General features: G+C 38.0%; 2 protein-coding genes across 2 annotated transcripts; one reads left to right on the top strand and one right to left on the bottom strand.

Moving 5' to 3' along the window:
• Window positions 1-615: 615 nt before the first annotated feature.
• Window positions 616-3016, bottom strand: LOC128166050 (uncharacterized). The gene is made up of 4 exons (XM_052830955.1): window positions 2960-3016; window positions 1401-1511; window positions 1002-1301; window positions 616-906 (listed from the first exon to the last, which is right to left on the bottom strand). The coding sequence occupies exons 1-4, from the start codon at window positions 3014-3016 to the stop codon at window positions 616-618; spliced, it is 759 nt and encodes a 252-aa protein (XP_052686915.1).
• Window positions 3017-6264: 3248 nt separating this feature from the next.
• Window positions 6265-15657, top strand: LOC128166397 (hillarin-like). Its single transcript, XM_052831529.1, has 8 exons — window positions 6265-7095; window positions 10529-10756; window positions 10964-11185; window positions 11462-11638; window positions 11842-11924; window positions 12552-12695; window positions 12902-13057; window positions 13219-15657. Exons 1-8 carry the CDS (start codon window positions 6481-6483, stop codon window positions 14768-14770), a joined length of 3177 nt encoding a protein of 1058 aa, XP_052687489.1. The 5' UTR covers window positions 6265-6480; the 3' UTR covers window positions 14771-15657.
• The last annotated feature ends 566 nt before the right edge of the window (window positions 15658-16223 follow it).

Raw genomic sequence — 16223 nt, 5'->3', positions numbered from 1 at the left:
GGATGAACAAAGAAGCACTTTCCAAATATTAGGTAACATGGCCTTTAAAGTAAATCCACCCTCCTGTGACGTCATACATTTTACATAAACCATGAATTCATTAAAATTCTTGCAAGTAGATTTGTAATTTCTATGTTATTATAGGTGCACATCAAAAACTCAAATCATTGTTTACTTGGAGATATTTAATAAGCGTTTTTCATCCTTATATTGGACATAATTCAATAATTACAAAGGGAAATAACTCTTTTCTACTTTTCTCTAAGTGATATATCTAAATACTATAATTTTTCTAATGTAAACAATTTTTTTCTTTTTTTTAAAATTAATTTTAGTTTTCTGGCATAGTAAGCAATAAAATTTAAATAGACAAACAAGTATCCATCCACTTAAATATAATTTTTAAACAAAAAAAGTGTGATTTTCAGATGATAATTTCAGTCTTTGGTTTTTATTACCTTACATCGTAAATAGTATGGATACATATATATTTTATTTATTTATTGATGAAATTCAAGTCCAATAAGTTAAAAAAAATTTAGTTTTTAACTTTGAACCCACAATTTTATAGATATGGAGTTACCTTAAGTGTGGGTTTCTGAGAAAGATCGACCTTTAGTGTGGGTTTCTGGGTAAAATTGACATTTGGGGTGGAGTTCTGGGTAACTGACCCTTTAGTGTGGATTTCTGGATAACATGGCCCTTAAGTGTGGGTTTCTGAGTAACAAGGTCATCTGGAGTGGGTTTCTGGGTAACCTGACCCTTCAGTGTGGGTTTCTGGGTAACATGGCCCTTTAATGTGGTTTTCTGGGTAACGTGGTCATTTGGAGTGGGTGTCTGGGTAACCTGACCCTTTTGTGTGGGTTTCTGAGTAACAAGGTCATCTGGAGGGGGTTTCTGGGTAACCTAACCCTTTAGTGTGGGTTTCTGGGTAACATGACCCTTAAGTGTGGGTTTCTGAGTAACATGGTCATCTGGAGGGGGTGTCTGGGTAACCTGACCCTTAAGTGTGGGTTTCTGGGTAACATGGCCCTTAAGTGTGGGTTTCTAAGTGTGGGTTTCTGGGTAACATGGCCCTTAAGTGTGGGTTTCTGGGTAACAAGGTCATCTGGAGGGGGTTTCTGGGTAACCTGACCCTTTAATTTGGGTTTCTGGGTAACATGGCCCTCAAGTGTGGGTTTCTGGGTAACAAGGTCATCTGGAGGGGGTTTCTGTGTAACCTGACCCTTTAGTGTGGGTTTCTGGGTAACAAGGTCATCTGGAGGGGGTTTCTGGGTAACATGGCCCTTAAGTGTGGGTTTCTGAGTAACATGGTCATCTGGAGTGGGTTACTGGGTAACCTGACCTTTTAGTGTGGATTTCTGGGTAACATGGCCCTTAAGTGTGGGTTTCTGGCTAACATGGTCATTTGAAGTGGGTTTCTGGGTAACCTGACACTTTAGTGTGGGTTTCTGGGTAAGATGGTCATTTTGAGTAGGGTTCTGGGTAAGATAGTCCTTTGGCGTGTGTATCTAGTTAACAGAGAGTTTTGGTATGGGTAACATTGTTATTTAGTGTGGGTGTCTGGGTAACTTGGTCTTTTGTTGTATATTTCTGAGTAACATGGACCTTTGGTGTGGGTTTCTGAAGCGGTAGTAGACACAACACGTGCAGTGACTTATCTTTACAAGTCCGGGGCATATAACATATCCCAAAAGGTACCTCGATAAACCAAGACAAATGCATGTATTTCTAAAACACTACGTTACGAGATAGCTCAGTGGTTTCAGTATCGGACTTGTAACCGCAGATTATTAGTTCGAATCCGCCTCAGGATTTTATTCATATATTTACTGAAATAAATTTTGGAAAATCAATTTTTTTAATCCAATGTTGCATTTTTTTGCCTATTTGACTTGTGTACGTCTTGTGCATCATGTTGTCTATCATAGTCGAGTAATCTACTGGTGATTTTAGAAACTATTTCAAAGTTTAATGAACTATTTAGTACCTTAAGGAATGATCACGGAGTGGTCATGATCGAATTAATAGTTAAAATGATATTACAAATTCTTCACATGGCTGTTATACACTATGACCATTTAGACAAACCCCAACCCCCAACCCCCTCACCCCCCAACTTGTTCGTTATTTCTTAGTGGCCATTCATCATTTTATGCAATTTTTTCCTGAAAGACTTTCATCCAATATTCAGGAAAATCAAAATAACTAGGTGCTTGCTGCAACCCTCTATATATCACACCTTGATTTTGGTTTTATCTTGCATGTGAATGTAAAAAAATAAAGAAACCACCAAAAATTAACCAATATTACTTAATTACAACACTATAATTTATAATTCATGGGGGCTATAATATGCTGTCCTTTCTGTCTAATGAATAGAAGGGGTCTGTTGCAAATATGTACCCACTCCCCATAACTACAGCTTTATACGTTTCGCATTTTGTACGTCACGCCTCTAGACATAGTTTTAATTAGGACGTCATGCCCCTTCATTAATCAAGGACATGAGTGGACCCAGGACATTTTCCGGGGGCGGGGGGGGGGGGCGTTATTTGAGTTTTCCAGGCGGATTCCTAGGCATATTTTGGTAATTTTATAACCGCCGGTTTTGTACCGTATGGGGTATTTTCTGTCCCGGGCGATTACTAGGGAATTAGCTCAACACTCGCTGTATTTTCCACATTTATTCCAGTTAATAACACAATTATACAAACAGTTACTCTCCACTCCGTACACATTAAAAAGGGGGAACTCGCTTATTAATAATTCTAACTTAATGTTAACCTACATATGACAGTGAGGGAAAACGTAACGGATTAGACGGACGACTTGTATCTTGACTCTTAACCTCTATCTATCGAACTCTGACTCTATTCAACTAACTTCAAACATCTCTAAAACATATAATATTATATTACTGGCGTGACCCTCTAAATAATTGACATGTATAAATCACCCAATCAGAGAATATATTTCTTGATCCTAACTGACCATCGTCCAGGTAAACGCCCATTTATTCACCTGCGTTAATCCGCTAATTGTTATGTAATTGCATTAACTCTATTAGTGTCAAACACACATTTCTTAGTTCTTAGTCTTTACTAGCTGACATAAATGCCTCTTCCAAATGTACAATCTATAGATATTTAGTTGATCATTGTACCTTGCAGTCATATCTAACAAAAAGAATTCCTTTACAATATAAGAAACTTATATGTAAATTAAGATTATCATCCCATTGTCTTACCATCGAAACTGGCAGATATAACAATGTTCCATTACAAAGACGTTTATGTCCTCTATGTACTTTAGATATAGAAGATGAATATCATTTTATATTGAAATGTCCCTATTACTGTAACTTAAGAGAAAAATTCCTTAAGAAGTTTTATTATATTAAACCCTCTGTCTTTAAATTAATTCTATTATTGTCAACACAAAATGTAAAGGATTTGTGCAATTTAGGTAAATATATTAAAAATGCTTTTGTAATCAGAAAACTTCATGTATAAACTTGCCTTTTTTCAAGTGACCAGTATATGTATTATAACATGTGTATATTAATTGTATATGTCTATGAGCTGTACAGCTGTTGACTAATAAACAATACAATAGTTGAAACCATTGTCCTTCAATCCCGCCTTTCTAATAAGTATCTTTCCCAAAGCTACACTTGATTACTTTGATGTCCTATTTCTTTGTTACAGTTAAGGCGTTTGATAAACATTAATTTACATTCTATCACATCACAGTCAGGAGGAATTTCACGATAATTAAGAAGAGTGAATAACGTTAATTTACCAACAAGCTAAACTATAGAAAATAGTCGGAACATGTAAAATATACATTTTACATGGTGATAATTTTATAATGTAAATTTAAAGAAATTTAAAATTTGCATGAAGGTCTGGACCCTCCTGACACCCCCCCCCCCCCCACCCCCGCTCTAGATCCGCACACAAAGGATTACTTTTAGTCTGTGTCTCTATCTGGATCCACTCTTCGTAAAACCTCACCCAGACGTGTCGACGTTACCCTAATGAAATCCAAATATCAGCAGTCATCAGAACCTGCATTCCACCGTGGAGGGAAAAGTTCTCCTCAGATCAAAACGGTCCATCTTGTTTACTCTCATATCCCCGAGCAAACACCAACAATTCAGCGCCCGTCACACCGAGTCAGGGATTGATAACGATGGATTGCAGTGCTTCTTGTTATTCTTAACATTAAAAACGATGTTTACTTAAATTCCTTCGAGCATTATGATATATTATAATATCAATGTCAATAAAGTGGCCGTCTATCATATATATAAACCCAGTTATGAGGACAGGTATTTATCTAGAGATTCTTACAGATAAATACCTAATCCACCATAACCCACTCAGAAATGCACATACCGGACGGATAAGGAAAAATATCTTTTTTAACAATCATAAAACTAAGTTTACGATTATAACAATTTTTGATATGTGGTGCATACACAGAGCGATCGTTTTCTGTATTATATTTTGATTTACATGTATAAAATACAGGTAGTAAACGACGGCTGATTATGGACACGTTAATCCCCGGTCGACCCCAGACTCCCTAAAGGTGTTTGTCAAGCAAACCTCACCTGTTCTCGACAAAGTAATGTTTTGCAAGATATGTTTGAATGACAAATAAATATCTTGCCATTCCTCAAATTACTTCGTATTGTCGATGACGTTATGCATTCTTTGAAAGAAAATTAAAAACGGCGCACAGGTTCTATATGAGGTCATGTTTCTTCTTCTTCTTCTTCTTCTTCTTCTTCTTCTTCTTCTTCTTCATGCACATCTTTAACATCTACTATTATTATTATTTAAGTTCAAATCACCTTTTTAGCAGTGAATGGCCAGCATTGTCCCCTTTAATCCCTTGTACAACATATTGCCAAACCAGGTGTGTGTAAATCACAGCATTCGTTAATCACTCTTATGATATCAATTACTAGTACTATCACAGCGTCTCAGAACAATTACCATTTAAATGGGACCAATAATTATTCAAGTGAAATAACATTAAATTTATATGACTTCAGACATTATAAAAATAATTGGTTTACAGGGTGAGCAAGTTTTATATTCACCTCATTGTTTTTGCCTCCCCCCACCCACAATATATATATATATATATATATATATATATATATATATATATATATATATATATATATATATATATATATATATATATATATATATATATAATTTAAAAATGATAAATATCCAGAATAAAATCACAAATTGATCCTATTAACCGATTAATAGGATCAATTTGTGATTTTATTCTGGATATTTATCATTTTTAAATTATTTAAAACTGTGCCGATTTATTTTTTGTTGTATTTGGAAATTATATATATATATATATATATATATATATATATATATATATATATATATATATATATATATATATATATATATATATATATATATAACGTGTTATATTTCATGAACACGTGTCCAAAATCAACTCTCTCTCTCTCTCTCTCTCTCTCTCTCTCTCTCTCTCTCTCTCTGTACAAGACCACCCCTCTCTCATTTAAATTGATTACGTACACATGATGATATCCATTATTTATCGTTATTTATGCCCTAGATCTTGCGAATGATATGGTCTTTTAATTTTGAATAAAGAGAAAATATGCTCGCATATCAGTCGAGTCTATTTTCATTCAAATCACGATTTACGCCGAGGGTATGCTGGTGTCGGTAACCCCCCCCCCCCCCCAAAAAAAAATCTTTTTTTTTTAGAAAAACATGGAGTAGCTTAGTCCTGGTGAAAAGGCAGTACACAGTGTTATTTAGATTCTAAACAGGTACATAAGTATATATTCATTCTATTAAAAAAATAATTTTTGAAGAAAAATCAATTTTTTTTAAATTTTACAGAATTATTCTTTCCATAAAAACATAGACGTTGATTTGTTCAAATTAAATTCAAAGCGGAAGGAAATAAGAGATAATATGAGCAAATGTAAACTTCATAGAGTAATGATTATTAATTACAAAACAATAATGATGGTTTATCGTGGTCCGACTTTGTTAATCCGTGGGAGGGCCGCTTGTTAATAGACTTATACATTTCTTGCTAATTGTTAATTGATTGTGTGGGACGTCAGCTTTTCTGTAACCTCAGGTGTGGATCGCTTACCTAAATTACATACCTGTGTCAATGGTTACGGTCTGATGCGCGCTTACCTGTCAAATGGAATCGCCCGCTATAGAATTTTTCACATAGATCTCGGGGATCGAAGTAAGTCGGAGTGAACACGGAACGATATTTTGTGGGACGAGGCTATTGTGTTGGTTCTTCCTTCATTCTTGGAGACTTTGGAGAGAGATTCAGGGAGACAGGGGTATTGTGGGCTAACTGAGTTTATGTTGGATTTGTGTGGCTGTGTTGTTATGGCTCAATAATAGCTTGTCTGAACTCGGTACAGAATCAATGGCAGTCGCCACGGCGGAATCCCAGTCCGCGGAGAGGGGCTTCCAGCGACTCTCCTCCCTGTTTCGGCCTACCCTCTCCGAGGGGAATTCCTGCCACAGGTGTAAGGCTCAGGTGTACCAGGCCGAGAAGATCGGGCCCGTCCACGATGTTGTGTTCCACAAGAACTGTTTTAAGTGCTTCGTTTGTGGACAGTTCCTGACAATCAAGAACTATTTCTCTAACCAAACGAGTGCCAATGATCGCGAAGTATACTGCGGGACCCACGTACCCAGGGTGGGAGGTTCCAGCATTGACCATGGTGCCATGGGGATCAAGAGTGCCATCGCCAGTCAAAACGTGTACAAAAAGATGAGCAAGAAAATGAACTCCGAGGTTCGCTTGACGGGTACCCTCAGAAAACCAAGCTATAACTACGAGGCCGTGGCTATCAAACGCGCCACCACCGTACCGAAAACTCAGGACTATGTGGCGGAACGCGCCACAGCGGAGGCGCTCCACAAAGGCGCCGACATAGATAGTAATGCACTGTATATCAAGGGCCCCATAGAGGCGCAGCTCCTGCGACAGGGCTACCAACGCAAGCTAGACAAGCACCACTATCCCCCAAACATTGTAAGTATCTCAAACTAAACCAAACACGTTTATTATGTTCTAAATACAGCCCTTCTTCAGCTGTTTTTACACTAACAGAAAAAAGTATTGAAAACAGGATCAGAATCAACTCTGTCCCGTACACAGTGATCTGACATGTGCGAGGATCTACCCGGGTCATGTTTTTACTGTACAGACACGTGTTTTGATTTCTGAAGCCTGTCTTCAGTCGTGGCATGTTTTATTCATTGAGTTCGTTATTGATTACCAATACACCGTCTAATCAGTAGCTGGCTTGTTGTGGATTAAAGATTCTGTGTATCAGCCCCCGATAAACCACGGAGCAACCCTAGGACTGGTCACTCCGAAACCCTCCGCGCGGTGTAGTGCCGAGAGAGAGGGCTTTATTGAGCATTTGTTTGGACCTTTATGTCCGATGCTTGCAATCCGATATCGGTGTCAGATAGTCTATCAATTCCTTTTTCATTAACAATATAACAGGTTTGATGTCTTATGTGACCAGCTAGCACGATATGCTGCATGTCAGCACTCTCTGTAAGTGGATTTAGAAGTCTTTTGTCGGTGGAATAAGTTGATACGGTTGTAATATAATAGGACAATATAGACTGTTGACACAGGAGAAGTTGTCGAGCAAGTTCCCGTCTATATTTATATCCCACCGCCGTCACCGCTAATGTCCCGATTTAATGGTCGACACACAACTTCTACTTTTTATATGAATTTATCGGGGGAGGCATCGTAAAAACAACACCTTTAGCCCTATAGTCTAACTATAATGCGATTGTGAAATGCAAATAATTGACATTTCGACTAAGTTTTGAGAACAAACATTTTAAAGGTATTGTTATTTTGTGTTTAGTGTTAATGCATAACTGGTAAGTGAACACAATGAATGAAAAAAAACAACAACATGCAGTTAAACATTTAGAAGAACAACAAAAATAAAGATTAGTTTGTTATTGGAGTGTGTGGGGTGGCTGGATGGGGTTCCGTACATTGCATGACAATATATATTTGTATTTATTTATTTATATATGATTCATGCCGGGTACAAGCCCGATCATATGTACACACGGGAACCAGAAATGTCTGGAGGGAGATTAGGATTAAGTAATCCGGATTATTCCGTTATCTGTGTTTAACAAAGGATTAAAAGAATTACGCAGGCTTTAATCACTATTGTAGTTTAGTCTCCTGTACCCCGTGAACCCCTCAAAGAACGAAAAGTCGACACCTCTTCATTATAAAAACTAAAACACAAAGTACTTGACGGTCATTACAGCGGAGATTAGGGCTTCAGGTTTTCTGAAATGTCCGGTGTATCGCTACAAGCATCCCTAAGACTCTAGGCAGTGTCTGACTCATCCGGGTACTTGTTACTGTGTTTTGGGGGATTCGGACGATTTGGGGGGAGATAAAAGCCGCTAATTGTTGTGTGTCTTCTAGCTCAGTCACGATCCAAGGGGGATTCCCCTTTGCCTTGTCCTACAATGTTTCCTCTCAGGAATTTCAGAACGTCTTCTTTCGTTTCGTTGTTTCTTTGTTCAAGACTGACAATTCTGGGGTGGAATTCCTAGACTTTCTGTTCATAATCATATCCAAAATACACGGATTTTAAAACGTACCCTTATCTTTTATTGCTTCCTTTATTATTAGAAATTTAAAGAATTTGAATGATTATCATAATTCGGTCTTCACAAAATTGTTTACTAAATAGAGCAAACAAAATTGTTTAAAATGACAGGTAAAAGACGTTTTCCTTTGAAGGTTTTATTTGACATTGACAGTTACACATCTATTCATAAGGCATAATGGTCATTGCAATCATGTCCACTGCATCTCCAGAGGGGACAATATGTCGGACATGGCGAAAAAAAAAGACCAGCAGACGACACATTAACGACACGGCGGATGTCGTCTGCGCGGCACGATGACATACTACAGGGGTTTGTTCAGGAAAATATGGAAAACCTAGGAAACAGAAACCTTAAGGACCGGGGGCCAAACAAATTAAAATCAATAAACGTATGATAATAGACAATTGATTTTTATTGAATATGGAAATAACCATATTTTTAAGATTTTGCGTGAACGCGGACCAACCTTACTTTAGGTTTCGGTAGTTTTCGTCACGTAAGGGGGGGGGGGGGGCATAAGGAGAGTTCAATAAACCAATCGGTCTACTATTATTTACTTGATTCTGCTTTAAAAAGAATTACAGAGCGACTGAGCTCGAATTTCTGGGTTCTAATATCAAGATATCGCTACTGTGGATACTTGATATCCTAAGGTTTTCAATTTATTACATGCATGTAATATATTTACACAATATGTTGAAAGTTGAATGCCCCAACAGGCTATGAGTTCACGGTTAAACAAGATGAATACACGGGATTAAGGCTGCAAGAATTAATGTTTACTATGTCTGTAAATGTAAAACTGAACTGTTTTTATGAAAAGCAAAGATATGGACAAACACGAACAAGCCTGACATAACCCATATATACAGTTATTACACAATAAGATAAAACATCACAACAATGCAGGAATTACAGAATTATGAAATCACCAGGACACGAAAGGTTTTTTTAGCCTGGAGTTGTACTAGTTTTATTTTGTCCAGAATATATATATATATATATGGATGACCTATGAAGAAGTATAACCAAACTACCTGTATCGCATGTTTATATGCGAGGTTTTTTTTATTTCTGAAAAATGTAATTGAAGTCCAGTTTGGTGTATTGCCCCACTGCCCTTAGCGAGGTTTCCCAGTATACACTGAACCGCCAGACGGTGAAATAGAAATGTTGAAAGCATCGCTATATATGGGTAAAATGCAGTCGCCGACTTCAAACGATAGTTTCCCACCGTATCTGGAGGCCGTTTCAAACTAGCCAAATTCCTGGGAAATGCCTCATTTACATAAAACTAATTAAGATTTGCATTCAACCTGTAAGGTATCTGTTTTTAGGAACAAACCTTTTTCAATTTAAATTTTCGTGCGTAAAAATGAAACATTTTCGTTGCTTTCTTTGCCATGCAACCACCACGTATACTAGTACACAAAATTGTTCTAATGCATCTAATATGATTAGTCTAATATATGTATAACGATTATAACCAAGCCTTGTTTAACGTACATGTACGCATTTGCTATCAATGTGGTTTGGGACAAAAAAGTTGAATCTATTATAGGTGCATGTGTGAGTGTGTAATATTAATAATGTGTAGCAACAGCGTCAAAGTGAATACTTTTCACCGAATAGAGACATTTCTCAAGAGCATATTAGTCATATTCATGATATTGGCTACATAGTTGCAAAAAGAATGATGCTCTCATAATTCGTAAGAATCATAATGGTGTTTCAATAACAAGCTGTACTAATGAATAGTAATATTAGTATTTATTGATTTTTATCATCTTTTTTAGTACAGAAAGCGGAAGAAATTGATAGAAGAACAGCGTCGCCTGGAGGCTGAATACCAAAGGGAGGAGGACCGACTGTTGGACGAATTCCATAATGAACGGAAGCAGGAAGCCCTCCGTCTGTCGGCGGAACTACAGCAGGAATGGGAAATCAAACTCAAGGAACTCACTGAGAAATTCGACAAAGAATTTGGACAAAAGAAGAAAAAGATGAAAGACAACGAGAAAAAGGTACCGTAAATAAATAACTTCTTTTCAAACATGTTTTTTTGCATACATGTAAATATTTGCAATTGTATCTGATAAATTTCATATAAGTACTTTCTGCACGATGTAAAACATAAAGTTTTATTTCGTAAATATGTTTGTCAATCATCAATTCAGTAGCAGCTTTGTAGCAAAGTAAGATATATATTTCTATGGAATATTTCTTTTTAGCAAATGACCATACACTTTGAAAACAAGAAGAAAGAGATAGAGGTCATAATTCAAGAAAAGAAGAAAAAGAAGCAGGAATCGATGACGCTGAGACTGAAAGAGAAGGAGCAGAAGAAGACGGCTACTATGGTGGCGCGGCAGAGTCGTGAGATGTTGGAGGTTCTGGCCCAGAAACAGGAGGAACTCAAGCAAGAACTGAAGCAGGAGCTGGCGGCGGACCACGTGAGTTACTTATCCATGCACTAGGGACTCTCAGTATTTTATTGCTGTGAGAGGTAGAAAACTTAACATTGGGGAACTCTCGGTAATTCCATTTGATGCTTGGCATTGGAAATTGGTACTTGTATTTACCAAGAATTTGGTTGCTGGTAATAGCTTATAAATGTCTAGACCTCTCAAAGTTAATTGTTTACTATCAAACCGTGTTCTATATTTTTTATGTAGTTTTGACAAATCTTGTCCTCTTTGTTGACATACGATTTGTAATTTGTGTAACAGGTTGACGGGGGAACAACCAACGGAGACACAGAAGAGATTGAGGAAGCATTGGAGGCTCTAGAAATCATCCCTGTAGCGCCTACAGAAATCCCCTCACCTCACCCACCCTCGTGCAGGAAGAAAGACTTGTACGTCGACCCATCACAGTTCAATGATATCGACGAACAAACAATCAAGGTATATCTCCCCCGTGTCTAACTATTTTCGTGTTTTCTGTCAGATGAAATAACTTGTAGCAGTTCTATTTGATCCTCACCAAAATAAAAATATCACGAAAATCATAAATTTTCATATTTTGAGGTTTGTAACAATATGACAGGAAAAAAGAAAAACATTAATATTTCATGATTGACTAATTTCTTGATTAATGCCTTCCTTAGGTTGCTGAAAATGAACAGCCTACCTATACAGATTTGGTTCAACAGCTGACAGAGAATCTGGTCACTGATCTGGAAAAAGCCCGGTACGATAGCATCATCCACACTCACTGACTCCAAACAAGATCACACTGTATTAAAAGGAGATAAATAGTCGGGAAATCAATGGAGCTAATAACCCGAAATAAGATCACATTAAAGAATTTCCAGAGTTTACATTTAATACCTGATGTACTTCACAAGTACTGGTGTGAGGCATCGTCATGAACTGTTACCGGGGGCTATTTAGAACTCTGTAAACATTACCTATACTTTCTCGTGATAGATAACAATTGTCTGCAGTCAGTTCAAATCTTAAAATGCATCGATAGCAGGATCTCTCGTGAAAAAAACTTTGTATAGAAAAAAATATTTAATATTGATATTTTCCAAAATCTTCTGGCGGAAACCTCTGTCTCTACAATTGTTGTTTAAAGCTGCCTGAATATACTACACATAGTGACGAAAATTTAAATTAATATTTCTGAGTTAGGATCACTTTACATTGTTATATATTGTATATTTCGTATAAAATATTCCAATGGGAATAGTAATTAACTGGAATAGCAAAGTCAAAAGGACTTGTTTTGTGGTCCATATCTATGCATATAACCCCGACTTCAATCGGTACATCCGTAATTAAGGCCAAATAATATATTGGTAATATTTTTCAGGGCCATCTACCGATGGATTACGGTGAAAGATCTAAATGTAATGGAATTCGAGGAAACCATGGAAACAGACACTCCAATGGGTCTCCTTCGAGGAATTAAATACGGAACAGAAACTTATCACGTGCTGTTTATGAGATTGTGCAGGTAAATATCAAACAATTAAAACAGTTGTGTTGCTTGTAAGTCCCTGTATACATGCGTCGTACACAGATACAATCTTCAAAAAAAGTTGTAGTTTCATAAATTAACAAAATACGACAATAAAAGAATTGTGGATAGAAAATAGCAAAGACGTTGTTTACGGTGATTTGTTTTTGAATAACGATTTCTTGTATTTTTTCTTTCAAAAGTTACGCCGGTCTGAACTGTGAAGAGATCAAAGGTCATTCTAAGAGTGTCGGGTACGAGCCCGGGATGAAGATCAAGCCCGAGCACTTCCAGAATACTTGGAATGCCGTGCTTATTGACGGCGACTGGCGGCTGGTCCAGTGTAACTGGGGAGCCAGGTAGGTTACAAATCTTCTTCATAAACGGATAACGGGGTTCACGTCTAAAATTAAGCAAAAACTTGTATGAATTAACTTGTTTAGTTAATTTTGAGGTTATGCTTCTAGGAGAAATGTATTTTTAATGCCTGCTAATTCATAAGAGCGGTGTTATTCCACAGGCACTTGGTTCTGAACAAAGACAAGAAGAGTAAAGACAAACCAAAGCCCAAGTCCAAGGACCAGATCCGCTATCAGTACGACGAGCACTATTTTCTGACGGATCCGGACGAGTTCATCCAGGAATTCTGGGCCTCTGATCCAAAATGGCAGCTGCTGGAGAACCCAATCACGCTTGAAGAGTTCGAGGCCTTGCCGTTTGTTCGCTCCATTTTCTTCCACTATGGAATGACGTTTGAAAAGAGTTTACCCGCGGTCCTTGTTACAACTGAAAAAGGGGCAACGGAAGTGAAAATAAAAATTCCAGAAGAATACGAAAATGACCTGGTTTTCTATTATCAGATGAGGTACGCAGACAAGGAGAAGCGACAAGAGGCCACATACAAAGGCGCCAGTCTGGAGAGGTTTGTATTCCAGACCATGATTGACAACACCGTGATGTTCAGCATCCATGTCCCAGCCGTGGGAGAGTATTTCTTTGAAGTTTTTGCCAATAAGATTGAGGAAAGCAATAGACTCATTAATTCTGAGGAGACTGCCGGGGCATCAATTTCTCCTTTTAGATTGAAGTGTACTTGTAAGTTTAAGGTTGTTTGTAATTCGCTTAGTGGGAAAATGCATCCCCTCCCAGATTGCGCTTCCGGTGAATGGGGACCTAAAAAGGGATACCGACACTTTGGATTGAAGGTGGTTCAAACGCGACCAGGGAAATCCAGCAAAAGCCGAGCATCACCCGACTCTTCGGAAGGGGACAGAATGTCGGACAGTGGAAGCTCCTCTGGAGATGAACCACCAGACAACCCCAAGGCGGGAATTCTGAACGTGGAGGACACTCTGGATATAAAGTTAAAGATGCCACGTCCCTTACAAGTGGTAGCAAAACTCAAAATGAACAATGTGGAAACCAAAACTCTGGACGCCTTCATCAATACAAATGTAGACAAGGACACTATCCACATCACGGCGACTCTCCCTCAGACGGGGCAGTACGGACTCGATATCTACGGCCGCCCTAAAGAAGCAGGAGAGAACACCACCTTGTCTCACGCCATGAAGTATCTCATCAACTGCCTGAAAGTCACCAATCCGGTCGATATTCCGAAAATTCCAGAGAAACAGACCTCTATTAAGAAAGAAAAGTGGGGCCCACAGCCGACTTTCGAATCTCTGGGCATCAAAACCATCAATCCCAAAGAACCAAAGATTACACTGAACGATTCCAACACGTGTACTGTAGAAATCCTCGTGCCCGAGGATGTTGTCGTGACTCATCAGTTCCTCAAGGAGCCGGATGCTGACGTCAAAGATCGCGTTGCTATGGTGCCTGAGAAAGGCGGGACGATTAAATACCACGTGGATCTTCCACAGACCGGAAATTACATGCTGAGTTTGTTTGGGCGAAAGAAGGAAGACGATGAGATGCCAAACATTTACAACTATCTTATTGTGTACAAGAAATCCGGCGAAACAAATGGCAGCACCCCGCAAAAAGAAGAACGCAGGAGTTCGTCCATATTTAAAAAGGGGTTCTTCAAGAAAAGTGAGAAAAAGTAACGTAAAAATGTTATCCAGAATATCCGTTCTTTCATGTGGATGATTGGGATGGTCACTTTGTTAAAGGGCTGTCAATCATTCTTACTACACAATCAACAGCGGGACCAAGTCGGTAGACGGGAGGTAACTCTGCCCTATCCGGCCTCTGGTGAATTGACAATACAGTGTTCAGACCAGTTTTATGACCATCGAAATATTATACGCATTTATCGTCGGTTTCCCTTTTTCAAGTGCGTGAAATTCCTTTAAACATGAATTCTAAAGCAATGGCAGGTTGGGGTGGGGTGAAGGGCGGGGATGGGGGGGGGGGTATGACCGGTGTAGCCTGTTACCGATATCATGTGCTGTACAGCGTATCAAACTATTTGATATGATTTATATCGACGATATTATACCCGATCCATGTGATATTAATCTACCACGTGATATCAATATCTGTGTAGCCGTTTACAGACATTGTACACATTTATAAGATGATGTTATATCTTTTTTTTGGTTACATTATGGTGATGTTCATTTCTGCCTGTTTTTGTAGCCGACTTTCGTTCAACTCATTTAACATGGTGTATACCTTTGTGTCTGTAATCATTGATTTCTTGAAATGTACTTGTTTCTGTGACGTTTTCTGTGAGTGCTTCAGCCATCTACCGACCGGTATAGTGCTCCTGTGAACTCTATCAGCCGCTGCCTCAGACTTTATACAAGTGCCTGATTCTACATACACATTTTTGATATTATTACTCTTTTGCTCCCATTTAGTTAACTTCTTTGCTGTTTATGTATTTATGTAACCCAAAGATATGATGAATTAATATATTTGTGTTATATATTTTTTCCATTGGAAGTAAAACGTTTACCGTTGAGGACAAGAATAAACTAATGAATCCGATGTTGTTTTGTCTTCAATTTGTGTAACACTATTGACGGAAAACTAGCTGCAGGTCTGTAGCTCCCGGTCTGAAAAAAAATCGGACAGACGACTCTGGTCGTCCATCCGATTTTTTTCAGACCGGGGGCTACAGACCTGCAGCTAAGGGAAAACACTTTTGAAATCGTACTTGATTTTGTTGTTTATTTCGATAGGGAGTACGTCACAACATTGAAGTGTTCCATACCACCGAAAATGCATTAATTTGAATTTACTTGAGATGTTATAAGCATCTCAATATACATGTACTAGTAATATTTAGAATAAAAGTACACACACACACACACACACACACACACACATATATATCGAAGAAGACTAACAATGCAATTTATCAATAACGATCGGTTGCAAAACCGGTTCGGACTGGTTTAAATTGTAGAAAAACCTGATTTTTCTTAACATTTATACTCTATCCACCTCGTGCAACAATTTTTCATATTCAAAAAAAATAAGTTTATGCAATATTTGAATTGCATTCATATATAAATTGCTCTCTCTCTCTCTCTCTCTCTCTCTCTCTCT

This window comes from Crassostrea angulata, chromosome 10 (genome assembly GCF_025612915.1).
Source record: "Crassostrea angulata isolate pt1a10 chromosome 10, ASM2561291v2, whole genome shotgun sequence".
NCBI lineage: Eukaryota > Metazoa > Mollusca > Bivalvia > Ostreida > Ostreidae > Magallana > Magallana angulata.
This window is presented reverse-complemented; position numbering and strand designations above follow the sequence as displayed.